This window comes from Tupaia chinensis, unplaced genomic scaffold (genome assembly GCF_000334495.1).
Source record: "Tupaia chinensis unplaced genomic scaffold, TupChi_1.0 Scaffold000054_1, whole genome shotgun sequence".
NCBI lineage: Eukaryota > Metazoa > Chordata > Mammalia > Scandentia > Tupaiidae > Tupaia > Tupaia belangeri.
The window spans coordinates 7,493,285-7,513,838 of record NW_006159512.1 but is presented as its reverse complement, the minus strand read 5'-3'; the positions used below and the strand labels follow the sequence as shown (position 1 = coordinate 7,513,838).

Sequence of the window (20,554 nt, the reverse complement as noted above, 5' to 3'; positions counted from 1 at the left end):
CAGCCGCTTCCACAGGAAGGGCAGAAATTCCATGTAGCAGAAAAATTCTTTGACCGTGAATGACTAGTACTTCATTCAGGCAGTTAATGTGTTTTCCTGGGTCAGTGGTTCCAGTGTCTGTGTGCAGTAATAAGGCTCCCTCGATTAGTTTTCAGACGTTAATCAGCTGGGACTTAGTCTCAGAAAGGGAAGAGTAACCGTCTTAGCCTTTGGAAGCTTTAGCAAGTGTTCTTCAAGTCTGATTTAAGTAACCCTCAGTGAGATTTCCTTTCTCACCTTAGAGGTACAGTTAGGGGCAGTCCCTGGCAGCCCCAGGTCCTGGCCACCACTCTACTGTGCAGTGACAGGGAAGCAGACAACTGCTTGTATCCAAAAGGGACGTCATGCCCTTGGCCTCCACGTGCCATTCTGCCCACAGGCCCGTGGAGCACAACTCCACTCACCACGCCTCGTCTGTCTCCTGTGCAGGGTGGTTCCTGGATCTTCATAATCATCCCAGTCCGCAAATCCCTCGTGTGGCAATTCCCTTGTTAAAATATTCCTTTCTTGAACCAGCTGGTGGCATGGTGACCACACAGTTCAAGACTGGGATGGTAGTCTTGAAAAACATGCTAAGCACATGTGTGTGTGCCCAAAGTCCCGAGAGGAGAATGGAGGAATCCCTTTTTCTTTCCTTCCTTCCTTTCTTCTTTCTTTCTCTTTCTTCTTTCTCTTTCTTTCTTAAATGTCAGGTGTATGTATGCATGAGGAAGAGGACCCCAATGGAGCCTCCTTCTTTTCCCCCTAATTCTACATCCTGTCAGGACCCTGGGCACAGGCATGGGTACCAGACATGAAGTCGAAGGGGCTGGAAGGTGTGAACTCCAGTAGACCATGTAGGATCTGGCTTCCTCTGCATGGCACCTAACCACTGCACAACAGGGGCCGGCCCTTTTGCAACGCTATTCTTAAGTCCCGTGTATTGTATTAGGTCATTGGGAAGTCACGATGTATTTTTTCCATGTTTTGCTATGCAAAAATGCATCATGACTTTCCCAACAACCCAATATTTTGTATTACTTATCACACGTGTCATTAGAAACTTACTTATGCATTTATTTGTTGAAAACCTGTTTCTCCCACTAGCCTGGAAGCTCCGTGCAGGCATAACCCTCCAGCCTGGCACAGAGCCTGGACGTGGTAGCCCGCACTGACGGGACTGTCTGGCCATGTCCCCGGAGGAGCGCTTTCTCCTCCCCTTCTGACTCTCATGCGCATGTGCATTCACCCTCAAATTTAAAAAGGAAGAAAGAAGGGTGGGGGGAGAAGGAAGGGAGCAAAAAGAGAGAGAAAGAAAAGAAAGAAGAAAGGAAAGAGAAAGAAAGGGGAGAAAGAGAGAGAAAGAGAAAGATGTTCCAACATACTCAACATGCAAGTAGGCAAGACATGATTCTTCAGCCTCCCAGGACAACTGCGGCTGTGAGCACACTCCTTGGCCAAAACACTATCCCAGCTCTCCACTTTCTAGTGAAGAGATAAACTTAAAAATGATGGTGAGGGAGTCGGCAGGTGGCGTGGTGGTTAAGGGCACTGAACTCCCACATGGTTGACCATGGTTTGAGTCCCAGACCTGGAGGCTTGCTTTCTCACTTTCTCTCTCCCTCTATCCTTCTCTAGTCGAATTAAAATAAATAAATAAATGAATAGATAAATAAAATTAAATAATTCTTTTAAAAAAAGATAGCGAGGACTGGCCCTGTAGCCTAGTGACTAAAGAAGCTGGATTTCACATAGCCGACCGCACTGTTTGAATGCTGGCCCTGGTGGCTTGGAAAAAAAAAAAACACTGGGCGTGTGTACCTCTGTGTGCCCCAAATCCCAACAGGGTGGAGAAAAGGAGGAGAGATTGCAGAATGACCACGTCCCATTGGAGGTCCATCTCTCTCCCTGCCTCCCTCCCTCTCTCTCTCTCTGTCTCTCTGGCAATTTAAAAAGATAGAATTACGTGTGACTCAGATTCTAATCTTTAATCATCTAGTCCTTGGGAAAGAACCTATCAGAACACTAGCAAGGAAGACGAGCCCTGGAATAGGAGCCCTCATCGCCACCTCGGCTGTCCGTGGGCAGTTGGCAATATCCGAAATCCTCACCTCCCCTGTGGTCAGGAACGCATCGTCCCACCCTCAGGCTGCTGAGCAGTGAGCAAGTGTGACAGTTGGTCAATGTGTAAATACTGTGGTCATTAGCATCCTTAAAGTTCTCTTAGCTTTCCTGGCCTACATCCCTCCAATTGGAAATTGAGGCCGGGAAGCCTCCACCCTTGACGCTGGACAGATGGGTCTTTACGGTTTTTACTTCCAGCCCGTGGGTCTCTGATCCTGCTCTGCATGAACTTGATGTGCCCAGCAAGAGTTTGCTAAGAGATGCCAAAAGCCATGTGTGTGACACAAATGCCATGCACAAGCGCGTGCCCTTGGAGAGACCACTCCTCTCTGAACCTCCCAGGAACTTTTAGAAGTCACAGGGCTCTGTGGGGACACAGATACAGACCAGGCCCCTCTCTAGAAAATACACATGAGCACAAGATTTTGCATACAGTTTCAGGGGCTTCCCTCTTTCAGGGTGCACAAAACAGGTCAAAATTATCCAGCTGGGGGTTGCCAGGTGTCATGGTGATCAGGGGCACTGGATTCCCACATGCTGACTACAGTTCGAGTCCAAGACCTGGAGGATTGCTTTCTCACTTTACCTCTCTCTCTTTCTCTCTCTGTCCCTCTCTGGTCAAATTAAAATCATTCTTAAAAAAAAAAGAAAGAAAGAAATATTCAGGAGGCCTCTGAGGTCACTTTCCGCTCTAACTTTGTTCCTGAGTAATGCTGGCCTGAAAGGGGATGCCAGAGGTCAGAAACCTCTGAGAGAGGAGAACACAGGTGGAGAAGGAGACAGCGTGAAGCACAGCGTCCCAGAGCAGGAAGACGATCCCGTTCTAGGTCTCGGTTCTTTTATTAGATCAAAGAGAAAGCCGCTGCGGGAAGCCGCCCTTTCTCTACTGCTCCCGGCTTGCTAATCTGCAGCAGAGAGCGGCCTCAGGCTTAGCAGCTGCAGCAGGCAACAGAGTCTAGCCTCCATTTAATACCAACATTTTGTTCTCACGTTTTGTTTGTTTTTAATTCCCAAAGCCAAAAGGACAGATGGGAATACACAGGAATATTCACCAAAAGTGGCCCCCAACCCTAGTCCCCAGCCACCAGCTCCTCTCTGCAACCCTGGCCATACGCTTCCATGCTTCCTTCCGGAAATACTTCATGTGTCTGCAAGCAAATGCAAAGTGCTTTTGCATTTATTTTAAAATTAGTTTATTGATGCAAGTGAGACTGCTTCCCACTTATGAGATATTGATATATGGTGTTCTTAAATAAATGTTTGCATTTTAAAGAAGAGGGGGATGGCTTTACAGTATAACGTTAAGCAAACACCCCATGATGACAAGGTGTGTATGACGACACAGACGGAGAAAGCTGCAAAGCCCATGGATCCGCTCCCAGGTTTGTTCTCAATGAGGGAGGCCGGGAGGGGCTTCATGTGGATCTGGGCCTCGGTGGAAGAGCACCCCCCAATACCCTTCCTTATTGGGAAGGACAAGGGAGCCCAGGAAGAGGACTCGTACCCTGACCTTCCAGGGAGACGGTGGGCGAAATTGGACAGAACGTCAGGGGCGTTAAGAATCTCTCTCTCTCTCGCTACCTCCAAGTGATGGAGACTCATCTGATCACGCCTGATGTGTATTTGCTTCCAGATAGAAGGGTCACCTGGATGCTTTCCTTCCCTGCTGCAGGAGGGGAAGTGGTGTGGACACACACGTGTGTAAGTGGCCGTGAGTCTGGCGTGCAAATGGGGCAGAAAGGCTGCAGGGACAGAGCTATGGCTTAAGGCTCACCATAGCCACTGCTGGTCTGTCTGACAGCACTGAACAGTTACGAATAAAATATTGATGTGTTTTATTTATGCACTAATGAATTTCATTATAAATACAATTAACAGTCTCATTCTTCTCAGAGTCAACACCTCATGAATCTAATGAACAAACTTGAGAGAGAGCCACATTTGTCATTATCCGTAACTAAATGTAGATTTCAGATGTTGTACCCGGACTCTCAAAATCGGCCCTGAGAACTCAGAAGCATGAACAGTTTTAGGAGCTAGATGGAATTCCAAAGAGGTGGGTCTTCTCCATGATGCAGAATAATTCTGAGATTAATTTCGAGAACATCAAATAAAAATATGCTCAGAAATGCATGCCGGGCTGGCTCAGCAGCAGTTAAGTGCCGTCCATGGGGAGCCAGATCTCGCATGGCCACCCGTATTTCAAATCCTGGCTTCGGCAACTTGAAAAGCATGGCAGAGGGCCAGCTGGTAGCATGGTGGTCGAGGCGCTAGGCCCCACATGGCTGAGTGCGCAGTTTGACCCCCAATGGCAGTTTGAAAAGCATGCTGGGTTGTGTGTGCGCTGAGTCCCAAGAGGAGAATGGAGAAGGGATTGTGGTGTGGCCCTGAGGGATGCTTTCTCACTTTCTTTCTGTCTGTCTGTCTCTCTCTGGTGAGTGCACATACCTTCTAGCAAATTTAAAAAAAGAAAAGAGAAAAAAGCAAAGTGCAACATGGCAGGGCCTGTGTGCATGCATGCCTCAAATCCTGATGGGGCAGAGGATCCTCTCAGGATCTTGGGCACGCACACACATGTGCCTGGCATGAGTTTAAGCTGCCGGGTCTGGGACTCAAACTGTGGTTGACTACATGGGAGTCCAGCGACATAGCCATTACGCCAACTGCTGGTCCCTGTGCATGCGTTTTTAACATGCAGAGGCAATTTCAGGAAGAAAAAGCAGTGCAGGCACCTTGACAGGGTCTTCATGCCATGATCCACTCCCAGCTCAGGCAGTCTGGATCAGGGGCAAGCACATGTATGCCTGGTGTGTACAGGGAGGCCCTGAGACCTACATCAAGACTTCTGTGTGAGTCCAGGTGCATTTAATGCTGTGCCACCATCTGTCCCCTCTGGGCTCGAATCCCAGGTCTGCCCCTTTATTGTTTTGGACCTCATGTGCTGAGAGCTGAGTTACTATTACTAGTAATAGTTACTACTACTACTACTACCACTCGCCTAGCACCTATTTTGTGCCAGCTACTGTCTTTTTTATTTTTATTTATTTATTTTTTTTTTGGAGAGGTTTTTTTTTTTTTCCTTCGCTATAGGGCGTGTGTGCTCGCCAGACAGACAGAGAGAGAGAGAGACAGAAAGCGAGAAAGCACCCCCAGGGGGGATGGTCACGCCGCAATCCCTTCTCCTCCATTCTCCTCTCAGGATCTTGGGCACGCACACACATGCGCCCGGCATGAGTTTAAGCCACCGGGTCCAGGACGCAAACCGTGGTGGACTACGTGGGAGTCCAGCGACATAGCCATTATGCTAACTGCTGGTTCTCTGTCTTTTTTATTTTTAATTGCCAAAGGTCCATGCACCATAGTGAGACAGACAGATGGACACGAGAGACAGAGCAAGCGAGCAAGCAACCCCCAGTGGAGCGTAGGCATGCTCCAATCTTTTCTGTTCTGTTCCTCCTTCCCTCGAAGATGCTGCATATACCATACTCACCCGATGTGTTTTTCAAGCTGCCAGGGCCAGGATTCAGTCAGCAGTCAGCCGTGGGATCCAGCTCCGTGTGCGGCACTCCAGGGCCAGCCCTGTGCCAGCCGTATTTCCAAGCATTTGATGTGTGCTCACAGCCGCCCTATCATTATCCACATTTTACGGGTAAGAAAACAGAGGCCTTAGAGGCTAAGTCACGCCTGCGGTAGAGTCCTCGCTTGTGACCACTCTATAAGAAGGCCTGCTGGGGACAGGCAGGTGGCACGGTGGTTAAGGGCACTGGACTCCCACATGGTCAACTGTGGTTTGAGTCCCGGACCTGGTGGCTTGCTTTCTCGCTTTGTTTCTCTCTCTCCCTCTCTGGTCAAATTAAAATAAATGAAGTTAAGTAAAATAATTCTTTAAAGAAAAAAAAAAGAAGGCTGCTTTGTTCAGGTGGTGCCCTCTTTCTTCCTCCCCTTTGTTTCTATTCTCTTCTATCCTTCCACAGATGACCCCTCTGATGTGTTCCACGCATACTCTTTGGCAATGTGCATCATGGTTTTGCATGCATGCATTTTGGGTGGGGCAGGGTAGACATTTTTGCCTTAGGGCGCGTACGCTCACTGGAGAGACACTGAGAGGGAAAGTGAGAAATCACCCCCCAACCCCGAGAGATGGCCACACCACTATCCTTTCTCCTCCATTCTCTTCCTGGGATGTTGGGAACGTATACACACACACACACACACACACACACACGCACATGCACACGCACAGCTGGCGTGAATTTCAAGTCACTGGTTCCAGAACTCAAATCGAGTTCAGTCATGTGGGAATCCAGCAATTCCATCTGCTGGGATGTGGGATACACCACCTGCTGGCCCCAAGTGTGCATGGATTATTTGGGGGATGGGGTTGCTATAAGACTCATGCGCTTCCCAGGCAGACAGACAGCGAGAAATCACCCCCTAGGGGGGATGGCCATGCTGCAATTCCGTCTCCTCCATTCTTCTCTCGGGACCCTGGGAACGCACGCACATGTGCTTGGTGTGAGTTTAAGCCACCAGGTCTGGGACTCAAACTGTGGTCGACTACATGGGAGTTCAGTGACACAGCCATTACGCCAACTGCTGGCCCCTGTGCATGCGTTTTTAACATGCAGAGGCAGTTCCAGGGCTCATTCTTGCTTTTTCCTACCTGCATCTATCCACCCACGTGGGGAGTACATTCCCCAGGACTGCTGCATCGCCCTGCCTCCATAGCCACGACAGTGGAATATGTCAGCATCGACTCGATCCCCAGTACGGCAAACAATGCCACAGAGCCGTCCCCGTGCACAACCCCTCACATATGTGCAAGAATTTCCCTGGGGTCAATGCCCAGAAGCACAACTGCTGGGGCCAGGGAGCACGGAGTTGGTCTACTCACTTAGCAACACACAGCTAATTCTCCAACCAGCAGAACCCTGCCCCAGCCGTCATTTGGCATAGATCAGCTTTCTGAGGTCTGCAGACCTGATGGTTGAGAAGCGAGCTCTCGTTACTTTAGCTTGCCTTTCTTGGTTACTCGTGAGTTGGCGCATATCTTGGTAGACTTTGGGGTTTTGTCTTCAAAACCAGTAACCGGTTCAATAGCAACTTCATTTTGGGGTTCCTGTCTTCTTGTTGATTGGCTGCAATCCCTTGCATCATCTGGGTCAAAATTCATGTCAGTTTTTTTCCTCCAAGAATTATTTATTTTACTTATTATTATTAATTTGACCAGAAAGAGAAAGGGAAAAGTGAGAAAGTAAGCCACCAGGTCCGGGACTTGAACTGCTGTCAGCCATGTGGAGTCCAGTACTTTAACCACCACGCCACTTACCAGCACCCCCATGTCTGTGTTAGCACTAAAACTGTCTTCCCCCAATTTCAACCACGTCTCTGGTAACTTGCTCCGTGGTTGTCTTCATGGATCAGAACTTCCCAGGCAGGGTCAGCCCGGTTAAAGTTGCCTTGTGGTTCATGCTTTGAGGTAGGTCCTGTGGTTTAAGAAGTCCTTCCCCACCTCAGGGATAGTCACAGGGATACTGTACTATCCCTACCATATACGCTTTATGGTTAGATCCCACACTTAGGTCTTTAACCTGTTTCAAGTTAACCTTTGTTTTGCGGTGTTCGGTAAGGATCCAGTTTTATAGTTACATATCTAGCCAATGAGTTTTCTGTGTTATCTGCTAAAATGTGTGTCTTTCCTCCTGAATTTTTAAGCCATGTACTTTCTTAGCTTTGTGGCCTTACTATTCAAACACAGTTCATGTTCCACCAAGAGGAAGGCACGACAGATGGCTACCAGGCAGAGGCCGCAGCCTGCTGTGCACAGAATGGACACCAGGGGGCACACCTTCTCTTCAGCTTTGGAATCACCTGTGCTATTTACAGGCCACATGAACATGGACAGCCAGTGACTCTGAACCTTTTTCTCACCCCAAAAAGGGTGTAACACTTATTCTGACGGCTCTTATAAAATTAAATGTACCACTGCATGCGAAGTGCTTTAGGTTTGCAGTTTGGTTTTTATTTTTCTCAGTTGCACCTCCTGTCAGTAAAGCTATGCAAGTGGCTCAGTCGTATCACTAGAGCCGTAGGGAGGCCGTAGGTTTACATCCAGAGCCTTCCTGATCACACTGGGCACATGAGAGCCCCAAGAACTGGGCCGGCTGAGACTGAGGGTAGATTCCAGTGTGAAGACCCTGTTGAGGGTGTCTGTCTCTCTTTCTCATGGAGGAAATGGATCAACTTTATAAAGTAATGCTTCTCCTCCCATGTCCCCTCTGGGTCATTTTAAGGCCTCCGTTTCCCCTGTGCACGTGTACTTTCAGAGCGGCCACCCCACACAATGAAATGCACCTGCTCTCTGCTATAAATGTAATCCAGTTACAGATCCATAGGAACTAGATCCAGTTGCATCTGATTGGCTGGAATACATCAAATAGGCAAAGATTCGTTCATTGTCGTTTTTGAAATTTTCCTTCATATTTTGAAGTTTTCTCTAAAGCTTTCAAACATCTTGTGCACGTAGCATGTACCAGGAACTGTGCTTGACACTCATCCAATGACTTACTCCTTAAAACATCCCTACTAAGAGGCGTGTCTGTACCCATTTATAGACGGACAGGCTGAAGCATGAGTCGCTTGTCAGAATTACGGTTAGTGGCCTCTTCCTCACGGCTCTTGCATGAAACAGCCCAGCCTTCTCTGCCTTAGCAACACGAATCTCGAGGTTACCATTAGTTTTTCTGTGCACATACCAGTTCAGAGCCTGTCACCTCTCCCACCTCCTGATCAAGACCCACCTTCCCACCTTCCACTGGGGGCCTCCACCAAGTACCTGGCCAGGACCTCCCATCGGCTTCGATAATGAGTTGATACTCCCGTGCACCACATAGAATGTGACCTTGCTGTGTATGTAGCAAGCAGGATCGCAGGATTTGGTCAGAATATGAAGAAAGGAGGGATGGAGAAACAAATTAGTAGGCAACTGAAAACTTGGGAAAAAGATAAGGGACACCTGAAAAGGCATGGGTGCCACAGAAAAGAGAAAAACGATACATTCTGTGGCGCTTTCACGGTGTGTTTTTCCTTCCGAATCATGTAAGAGGTTCCTAACTACACAGAACTGTCCTGAGAGCTGGGCCTACCTAATTGGAAAGCAAGGAAAGTTGGATCTTCCAAAGAGGGCCCAGGGATAAAAAGACATAGGAAAATGGTGGCCTCAGAATACCGTTTTCTTTCCCCACCCCTAACTTCCAGTTGGGCTGCTCAAAATAAGCCTACCCTGTGATTCATCTGTGGGCCTGAAGGGTACAATTAATATTTCCATCTTACAGATGAGAAGGCTGAGGAAGAGTGAGGTTGAACATAAATAACTTAGCGAGTTTGCACAGCTTAGATTCAGATCTGTATTGCCTGGGTCTGAAGAGGGAACTTAATGTGCTTCAAGTCCAGCAGCCTATCAGTATGAAGCAAGTGGAAAATAGAACTCTCAGCGTTGTTCAAAGGCTGATCCTCCTGGCTTCATAAGAGTATGCCTTCCTGGAGCGTGTGTGGGAGTGGGCGAGGGAGGCAGCTGAGAAAAAAAAAAGGGGGCCTCCCTGCCTCACCCTGGGGGCCTCTTTTTTCTTACCCCCAGAATGGCATCTTATTGTTAGCACCCTGCAATCACTCGGGACAGAAAGGAAATGCAAATTGGGGAGAATTTTAGTAAGGATTAGACAAAACATAAGTGTCTGCTTAACAACTGATGCATAAGCAAATCAAATGCATGTGACCGAATATTCTGAGCATGACATCTCTGTAAACATTTACATATACCCAGGGGTACAGACAGAGGACCTGGCCCAGGGCAATCCAGAGCAGGTGACCTTAAGGGAGGCTGGGGTAGAGTATAACTGACAGCAGAGATGTGTGACCAGAACGGCAAGCGGAAGTAGAGGTCAGGGCGCAGGTGACAGGACCAGAGTCTGGCAGGGACCACAAACCTAGTTACAGACTTTGAGAAAACCTCAAGGACATGGGGCAAGGAAAGTGTGGGCCACAGAAGCCTGGCTACAGTGTGGAAGTAAAAAAAGGCAGTGGAAAGCTCAGTTAGGGAAACGTGTTAAACCATCTCACACAAGGTGCTCCTTCACCGCTGGATGGCATGTGAAAACTGAGTCCCAGCAGCTGTCGGAGACATACAGGAGGCGGTGCGAGGCTGGGCCTCTGAACTCAAACCTCACGCTGGCCTCGAAGTCCAGATGCACCACTCACTGGCTCTGTAACTCTGACAGGTGGCTCGCACCTCAGCCTGTTACTCCGTCTATAAATGGGTACAGATGCAGCTCCCTCACAGGTTCTCATAGGGATCAAGTCACCCGTTGGGTGTCCGGTACAGTGCCTGGTACGTGCTAGAAGACACTGATTTAGCTGTAACTGTTACCACCCTGCGATCACTCAGGACAGAGGGAAATAGAGACTGGAAAGGTGGGACCAACAGATGGCATAATAGTTACACTGCTGGACTCTTATATAGTTCACAGCAGTTTGAGTCCCGAACCCAGCAACTTAAAACTCATGCCAAGCACATGTGCGTGTGTGCCCAAGATCCCAAGAAGAGAGTGGAATAGAAGGGACTGAAGCGTGGCATGCCCCCTAGGGGTTGATTTCTCACTTTCTGTCTGTCTTTCTGGTGAGCACATGCACCCTATAGCAAAAAATCTCACGGGGAAGGTTTTTGATGAGGATTACATGAAATAGTTCTGGCTTAACAACTGACATATGAGATGTACTGGTGGACGCATGTGAATGAGTAATCTGAGCACGACAAGTGACATTTCTGTAAACATTTACTGAACGTCTACAGGTATCAGTACTGCCGGGGGCTGGGAATGCCAATGAACCGAACCCGTCTATCTGTACCCACAACACAGATACCTATGCTCAGTCTGGAGAGCAAGGAAGACGGCACCCTCTCAGCACTGCGTGGGCGAGTGAGACACGTGGTTCTGGAGTACAAAGTGCTGAGACCAGTCAGCTTTGGTGGAGGGAGCATCTGGCCACACTAATGGCTGACGGCCAAATCAGGACGCAGCAAGAAACAGAACTGGAAAAGCCAACGCCACTGACATGCACTCAGCAGGGGCCAGCCAGGCCCAGTGGGCATCAGCCAAGCTTACCCGACAGCAGGCTCCTAGCACCTTCGTTGTGAAGCTGCAAGCCTCCTGACGCTCTGGCCGAGAATCCCAACACCACCGTTCAGTAAGAGGCACACAAGTGGATATTAATACCTTTAATGTTTCTGTCTGTCTTTCTGGTGAGCACATGCACCCTATAGCAAAAAATCTCACGGGGAAGGTTTTTGATGAGGATTACATGAAATAGTTCTGGCTTAACAACTGACATATGAGATGTACTGGTGGACGCATGTGAATGAGTAATCTGAGCACGACAAGTGACATTTCTGTAAACATTTACTGAACGTCTACAGGTATCAGTACTGCCGGGGGCTGGGAATGCCAATGAACCGAACCCGTCTATCTGTACCCACAACACAGATACCTATGCTCAGTCTGGAGAGCAAGGAAGACGGCACCCTCTCAGCACTGCGTGGGCGAGTGAGACACGTGGTTCTGGAGTACAAAGTGCTGAGACCAGTCAGCTTTGGTGGAGGGAGCATCTGGCCACACTAATGGCTGACGGCCAAATCAGGACGCAGCAAGAAACAGAACTGGAAAAGCCAACGCCACTGACATGCACTCAGCAGGGGCCAGCCAGGCCCAGTGGGCATCAGCCAAGCTTACCCGACAGCAGGCTCCTAGCACCTTCGTTGTGAAGCTGCAAGCCTCCTGACGCTCTGGCCGAGAATCCCAACACCACCGTTCAGTAAGAGGCACACAAGTGGATATTAATACCTTTAATGTTTCACATTGTTATTTTTTTCTCAAAAGGTTTATAACAAACATACATGGAGTTTAGTATGAGTTTTGGTACACTGGGCAGCTACAGAAACTAAACAAGAGGAGGCTATGAAGTGTAATCTTTCTTGTGGGGGTGGAGAATTCCGTTCCCCTAAGAAGAGACGATCACAGCATGATCAGGTGTGATTATCTCATATTGCCTACTGTTCTAGCTTCTGAGACTGGCAGACTCAGAAAAAAATCTTAAAGTTAAAATTAAAAAAGAAAAAAGAACGTAATCAACTGTTCTGTTCTCCCCCTCTGTTTCTCTTTTCCCGTTTTCTTCATATGACCAGATGGGACGAGGACACAGACCTTGAGACAGGGTCGGGGGCTCTGCTGACTAAATGCCAGGCAGAAGCATGGCTTCCCCGAGGTGCCCAGAAATGCAGCGCCGTGGCTGAGGAACACAGGAAGAGGGGAGGGAGTGAAGAGGGACTTAAAGAACTGTTGGCAGAAGCTTCATGTCCATAGCACAGGTTCAAAACCTCAACCCAGAGCAAGGACAAAGGGCCTGAGTACCATCCCTCGCTAGTCCGTTTACACAGAACAGGTAACAGGAGCAGAGGCCTCTCTGCAATCACACAAGTCGGAATGCTAGCAGGGCGGACGCGGCCCAGATTCCACCAGGTACGCGTCATCAAAGAAAAGGTCAAAACCACTTGGCTTTTAAATGAAAATCCTTCACATCCACCTGTGTTCAAAAATAATAACTTAGGATATTAACAGTTTCCTTAAAAAAAGTAATCACCACGAAAGAGTTAAATCATACGTGTGGACAGACTCTATTTTCCTATGAATGTGCTCCTTGGGAAAAAATAGATACATAACACACATAAAACTACCCCCCTCAAAAAAAGACAAAAGTTTGAAATGAGTGTTCTCTGTTGCAAACAATCTTAGGTCAACACACAATAAGTGAAATAAAATACGACGTGATTTATTCTTTTCCCCTATTTAGGTGTATTCCTACCTCCAGCATGAATAATGGTGGGAATAATACAAGGGGATAGATATTATTACTTCAAATAGGCTGGTCAAGTCACCATGTTCTCTCTCACGAAAACGTTTGATGATAATCAGCCATGTAGCACACTGGAGCGAATTTGGCCAGAGTCAACTGGATTTACTTACTTTGGACATAGACTTATTTCCAACTGTAAGACAGTTCTCTCTCACAGACCATCCTACGTGACCTCTGAGCTACAATTCACCTCTTTCATGCACCAAGACACTCCACTGGGTACTCAAGCCACAACTTGCTTTTGGATGAAAATCGATAGCTAACATTTTCACATCCAATATTAACACCATGAGAAATAAGAAAAACAATAGTGATAATCAACATTAGGAAGCTCGAGAATGAGAGTAAGAAAATGACAAAGAAAAGGACATGCTGAAACTGATCTGGCAGTCGTTCCATCACCGCCCACCGCGCGGGCTTGAGGCTGGTGACTTCATGGACGCATCCCTCTGATGCGCTGCCAAGAGTCAGCTTGGAGTCCATGACGGTGACCCCAGTGGGGTGCTGCTTGCCTTCATTCACCACCGCCTCCCCGTGAGCTGGCTCCAAGGTCCTGGATGGTGGTAAGCACAGGACACACAGGTGCCAGGAGCCCAAGAGTGTTCCTGAAAACTTCACCTTGGATTTGGCGAGGAGACGAGTGGGTGGTCTAGAGTCTCGGCAGCAGCACCCACACTGGGGCTTAACCTCAGCAGCCAGCCTGGAGGATGCTTCCTCCGGAGCGCTTGGTCACAGACAGTGTCGTAAACACCTGCAGGGGAAGAGAAAGCAGGACATCCTCAGGCTCCTGAGCAAACGAGGGGGCAGGGAGTGGTTCAGATAACCCAGGCCCATGAATAACTACTTGTGTGGCTACTTCAACGAGCGAAACAGGGCAGTAAAAAGGACCAAGGGTATCTGCCATTTCTCCAGAGGGAAAAGGGAAAAACATTTTAAAACCAAGGTGAAAGAGAGAGAATACTCTAGGTTGTATCTAATGAAGAATTTTATTATCATAAGGGTGATTAAAGCAATTAATATTAGTTTTCCTTCTCTATCACTTTCCCTAATTGGTTCTTACCATTGCTATGCATTTCTTCACAGTAAAGCAAAACCAAATCCTTATATGACAAGATGGGATAGTATTCTTCTCTTACCTGTTTTCTTAGTTCAACATTATCCTTCTGTAAGTCATTCATATAACAAATAGCTCCGATTCTTCAGTTCTCACGGAGCAGAAGTTCCACTCAGCTATACTAGACTGTACACACACAGCGCCGTGCACAGTCGAGACCCTGCAGCAGTCAAATATTCAAATACTGACTGCATCACAAATCCCGTCCCAGCTCCTTCTGCTGCCACCCGAGCTATTGCCATGGGCTGCTGTGACAGCCTAGGACGTTTTCTGGTGCACAGAGCTGGAAGTGCAACCACTGAGTGGAAGGTCAGAACTCACTGACTTCCGAGGTGCCTAAAAGTGACGTCCTGTCACTTGCAGTGAGTGACAAGTTCTCTTGTTCCACATCCTTGCAAACATCTGATGGCCGTGCACTCAGAGAGCCTTAACGACTAGACAACTTCCTCTCGTTACTGAGGACTAGCTATACATACAAACGGCGGTTTTCAAACTTAGTCCACAAACCCTGCTCAGACCGACAAACTTGCACTGAAATGATGATTCTCATCTGGAAGAACTAGGGCCTAGGAATCTCATTTTTAACAACAGTCCCAAGTGTTCGAGTGCACCTACTGGAATTTCTTGTGCCACACCAGTGTAGGAAATACACTGAGAACTAGCCTAGAAGTCTACTGCACGGTAAGCTAACCATCAACTGCTTACCTTTATAGTTTCTGCCAGTTGCAAGTAACTTCCCTACGGTCAAGAGTTTTAAAAATAAATACTCATACATTTAAAAACAGATTTTCAGTCTGTCCTCCAGCAGCATACGCAGTGGGGTGCCGCTATGCATGGCTAAGGCCACATGGGAGGCCCAGGGTCCATTCCCAGACAACCTAAATGGCTGGGCTAGTGGTTCATATCTGCACTCCTGGCTAACCAGGACGCTTGGGCAGGAGGAACGCAATGGGGAGACCCTGTCAAGAATACCTACCTCCCTTCCTCCATGGAAAACAAACAAAAACAGAAACTCATTCCTGGACTAAGGGAACTAACAAGTTCTAGGCCCTGTTAAGTAACCTGAAAACTGGGCAAAGGGTACACAACTATTGGACAAGATAAGATCACAGGGGACTGTGGTCCCCGGAACAGAGCAGCATGATGAACCATCAGCAGGCCTGGCTTTTTACCAGGGTGGGGGGTTGGGGGCCTTCTGGACCCTGGCACAGGCAGGGAGAAGACTTGAAGAGACAGACTAGATAATGAGGGTGAGGGGGCTGGAAGAGGCATTGCCACTTCTGCCTTCTCTCTCAGAATGCTGTCTGAGGGACCAGCAGTTAGCGTAATGGCTATGTCACTAGACTCCCATGTAGGTGATCGCGGTTCACATCCCGGACCCGGTGGCTTAAAACTCACACCAGGAGCATGTGTGTGCGTGCCCAAGATCCCGAGAGGAGAATGGAGGAGAAGGGATTGCGGCGTGGCCATCCCCCGGGGGGGTGATTTCTCGCTTTCTGTCTCTGTGTCTCTCTCTGTCTGTCTAGCGAGCAGTGCATGTGCCCTATAGCAAAAACCTCTCAAAAAAAAAAAAAAAAAAGCAAGGATGCTGCCTGAGACTGCCATACCACTCGTAGACAGATGCCAGATAAAAAGTCTCATGCAGAGAGAAATCCAGCTATCCCAACAACATATAAACCTTAGCTTTTATAAGCAAACAAAACCAAAAACTAGAACCAATCGCTCAATGTGACTGTCCATCCCAGGCATGAAAATATAAAAGGACTTCATGTTCAATCGATTACACTGAGAACTGTATGTGGTCACTGAGTATAACTAACACTTCCAGTGGCCAGCCACAGTGGCATGAGCAGCAGGGCACCAGGGAGGCCCAAGCTGGGATTCCAGACCAACCTGAACAGCTGGGCATGACAGTTGCACCTAGTCCTAGCTAACTAGGAGGCCGGGGCAGAGGGCTGCAACGGTGAGACCCTGTCAAGGACACCTGTCTCTTCTCCCCCTCCCCTCTCCTATGAGCAAACTCGTTCTCTGTCTCATTAACAAGAAACAGAAGACTACAAGCTAAAGCTTTCTGGTCACAAGAACTATTAAATGGGTCTGCAAAAGGCTGTATGTTATTAAGTACAACTCAGCTGGAAGGGTGACACTGGTAGAGTCTGTGGGCTTTCACTCAGGGGGGCCTGGACCCTCGGGGGCACACACGAACAAACTTCTGGGCCAGCCGCCCCCTTTATTGACTCCTGATAAGCAACTGGTGTCCTAGTTTTTAATACAGACAGAAAAGCGTAAGAAATCAAGGCCACTTTGTCTTCAGAGGTCAAAGTCTCAGGAGTCAACTTCAAAAAGTCTTTTGAATGAAAGGGAAAAGACTTGTGTGTAAAGTAGGAAAGGTCCTAGGGAAAGCCTTTGGTCTGCTGTGGCCTTAGAGCAGAGACAAGACTGTTCTCCTCCTCTTTCAAACCAATATACCATCAGCATCAAGAAAATTCAGACCCAAGTTCTAAAGACCAGTATGTTAAAACATTTAAAATAAGAACACAAAAGAAAACAGGAACACTGCACATCAAATAAATAAATAAATAATAAGGTTCATCCTTGTTAGTAAAGATATGTAAAAATCCTTAGAATAGTTTCATCTCTTTTATGCTTACTGTAGAAAAAAAAAGATACACTGCATTTTGCAACATTTTCATTAGCACTCTTAAATCCAATGTTGATGACACTAAACCAGTACAACTTTTTTGAAAAGCACTAAAATTCCTTTGTTTAAAGAAATGTGAGTGTGGTTGCAGAGAGGGAGACAATACGTGATAGTGGAAATAGCTATTTGGATGATGGCATTACGGGCAATTTAAAATGCCATCAGACATGCTTCCTTTTCAGTTTTTATCATGGGACACAGATAAAGAGCCAGGGAATACATTTAAGTGAATTCGAGGCTTCTAAACGTGCAGCTCAAATTCTCTCTCTCAGGAACTGATTTAGAAATGCAACTTACAGGAGACGTGGACATAAAACTAAACCCGTGGTAGAAATGGCGGCAGGCCCTGTGCAGTGGTGGTGAGTGGGTGGATGGGTGCCACGCTGCATGAGGCTGGAGCCCAACAGGAGGCCTGGTTTGAATCCCAGACCAGCTTGAACAAGCCAGGAGCTTCAGCACACACCAAGCATCCTAGAGGTCGGGGCAGAGGACTACAACAGTGAGACCCTATTAAAATACCTCTCTCGGGGCAGGCAGGTGGCGTGTTGGTTAAAGACGCTGGATTCCCATACCGACAACCATGGTTCGAGTTCTGGACCTGGCAGCTTGCTTTCTCGCTTTCCCTTTCTCTTCCTCTCTGTCTCTCTCTGGTTAAATTAGATAATAACAACAACAACAAATGGAATTAAATAAATAGTTCTTTTTTTTTTTTTTTTTTGGAGAGTTTTTTGCTATAGGGCACATGTGCTCACCAGAAAGACAGAGACAGAGAGACAGAAGAATCCCTTCTCCTCCATTCTCCTCTTGGGATCTTGGGCATGCACGCACACGCATGCGGCATGAGTTTTAAGCTACCGGGTCCGGGACGCGAACCGCAGTCGACTACATGGGAGTCCAGTGACATAGCCATTCCGCTAACTGCTGGTTCCCTAAATAAATAGTTCTTTTCTAAAAAAGAAAAAAAAATACCTCTCTCAGTGCTAGCCCCAAGGCCTAGTAGTTAAGGAAGTCAGATGCCACATGGCCACAGTCTGAATCCCAGCCCCAGTAACTTGAAAAAACATGCCAAATCGCAAATCCTGGCAAGGAGAAATGGAGAAGGGAATGTAGCGTGACCACACCCCATGGAAGGTGCTCCCCCACACCCAGCAAGTGCACATGCTCTCTGGCATCCGGGAAAAAAAAAAAGCAAACACCTCTCTCACTTCTCCTCCTGTACTCACTTGCTTCCTCCTTCTCTCCAAAAGAGAGAGAAGTGAGCAGATGAGTCAGGCACAAGGACTTGTGCCTGTCGGCCCGGCTACTCAGGACGCTAAGGCGGGAGGATCACAGGTTTGAGGGCAACACAATGACATCCCCTCTTTAAAAAGTGGGGAGTAGGAGGTAACAAAAGAGCCTTTTCACTTTTTTTTTGTACTGACGACATGTTTATATTTAAAAGACGGAGGTGGGCCAGCCAGGAGGAGCCTCCACACTTCTCTCTGAACACATGAGACGCTTATGAAAAGCCCAGTGCTGCCGGAGCTCTCTCTCACACATTCAGGTTTGGCCAACTCTTGCTACCCTCTGAGGTGCTCGTCAGAGTCAGATGATGTGGACTATTACAACCAAAACTCCCATGTTCACACCACAATCGATTTTTTTTTTTAGAGAGATTTGCTATAGGACAAGTAAAATCACCACCCAGGGGGGATGGCCATGCTGCAACCATCATGCCATCTGCTGGTCCCCACACTACAACTGATTTTAAAGCAGCTCAAAGAGGTTTCGTTCAAATGCCTTCCTTTTGAGCTATTGTTTTTCCCCTACAAGGAAACTTGATTAGTTGAAATTACTGCTGTGTAATCAGTTTCCTATTCAATGATTGCTGCTCACAAGTCCAGAATAAATTATCAACAGCCTCCCTCTCACTGAATAATGCAAAAGCATTTCTGATGCTCCAGGCATGAAGACTCCTTCGCAGTTGGGCCCCAGTCCACACAAAGAGTACTTTCATCCTCTTAGCCCAAATCCAGAGAGGCCCTTTGCCAATGAATCTGCTCCAAAGAGCACCTGAGGAATTTGTTAACTTTTGCAAGTAACTAAAGTGATACGGAAGAGTTCATTCAAAGATTAATTCCACGAGTTGACCAGAGCTGGCCCTGAGCTATGGCTACTTCTGAACACTTCAAGCAGTGCTCAGGCCTGTGTTCTGGGGGGTTTGTTTTTCTTTTTTAAGTTTTTGCTATAGGGTGTGTGTGCTGGCTGGAAAAGAGAGGAAACGTGAGAAAGCCAGGTGGAGGTGGCCATGCCACAATCCCTTCTCCTCTGTTCTCCTCTCAGGATTTTGGGCATGCACACACTTGTGCCTGGCATATCATCCAAGCTGCGAGGACTTCCACTGCACGCTTCAGCCACATGGAATTCATCTGCCTTAACCACCATGCCATCTGGATGGCCCAAGAACTAGTTTTTGAAATTTTATTATTTCTAATTCATCCAATGGACTAACATTTGTGAAATTCAATAAAAATACATTGGGAAAATATTTCAAAAGGCATGTAAGGCATGTGACGTTAATACTGGCTTTATTATTAGATCAAACTGATCTTAAAAGTTTCTAGACCTTTCATCTTTGTTTCCATCCTTATCTCATTAGGGACCAGTAACAACATTGTATGCCCTGTACTTTGAGCAGCACTCCCACAGATACCCCTAGAACCTAAAAACAAGAGGTCCACTAGCAAATCCAGTTACTAGCATTTAGTGAAGTCCCTAAAAATCTACCAGTCAAATTGCACTTTCCCTGTCAAACTTTGAAAAAAAGATTCCCACAGTTAGGAGCTGGAAGTGCTACTAGGCTGTGGGGAGAGTCGTGATGTATTTTTTTCTGTTTTCCTATGCAAAAACATGTCATGACTTCCCTGATGACCCAATATAAGGCCAAGGAGTGCCAAGAGGTGCCAGCATTACCAGAAACTAAAAGAGGTAAGGACAGAGTCGTCTCTTGGTTTCTAGAAGGAGCCCAGCCCTGCTGACACTTCAATTTGGAGATTTAATCCCCATGAACTGCGAGAGAATAAATTTCAGTTCTTTGGAGCTACCCTGAATGTGGTACTTTTTATGGTAACCCTAGGAAACAAATGCAATCAAAAAAGCACAGTTAGCTCCTTCCCAGGGCAGGCAGTCGGAGTTCCCGCATGGAATTAAAAAGATCACACTCTTTAACAGCATCCATCTAGATTCTTCGATTTTTAAGCTATAGATTTTCAAAGCCTCATGTTGTTTTCTTTGCAAAAACAGCAGCTTTTTATGAATGATGCTGTAATCTCTAAAATGTCAATATTTTATGCTTTCATCCCAGCGGGGTGGACATTAATACAGAGAAGGATACCAGTCCCAATCATACAGAAAGCAGAGCAAAAGGATGCTGAATTTTTTCCACATCTTAAAGCTTACATTTTAGATACACAGCAAAAAGTTCAGTTGTACCAGTGCAATCAGGAACAGAGAGCAACCAGTTACCAAGCTGCTCCATGAAATCTGGCATCAATGTGCACATGCTGGTGGTGTGTGTGTTGGCAAGCACAGTGTGTACCCTGGAAGCCACCAACTCCTTACCTAAGCTGGTTCGGTATGAAATGGCCCCTCTC

The 20,554-nt window shown here is 47.3% G+C and overlaps 1 protein-coding gene across 4 annotated transcripts in view; it reads right to left on the bottom strand.

Annotated features, from left to right (window-relative positions):
* Nucleotides 1-12,025: 12,025 nt before the first annotated feature.
* TXNRD1 (thioredoxin reductase 1) overlaps nucleotides 12,026-20,554 on the bottom strand; it is a 66,735-nt gene continuing 58,206 nt past the window's right edge. For all 4 annotated transcript variants that reach the window (XM_027775847.1, XM_014591842.2, XM_006141425.3 and 1 more), the window contains one exon: nucleotides 12,026-13,858. In XM_027775847.1, coding sequence (XP_027631648.1) covers nucleotides 13,796-13,858 — 63 coding nt within the window. In that variant the 3' untranslated portion in view covers nucleotides 12,026-13,795. The remainder of the gene's footprint in view (nucleotides 13,859-20,554) is intronic.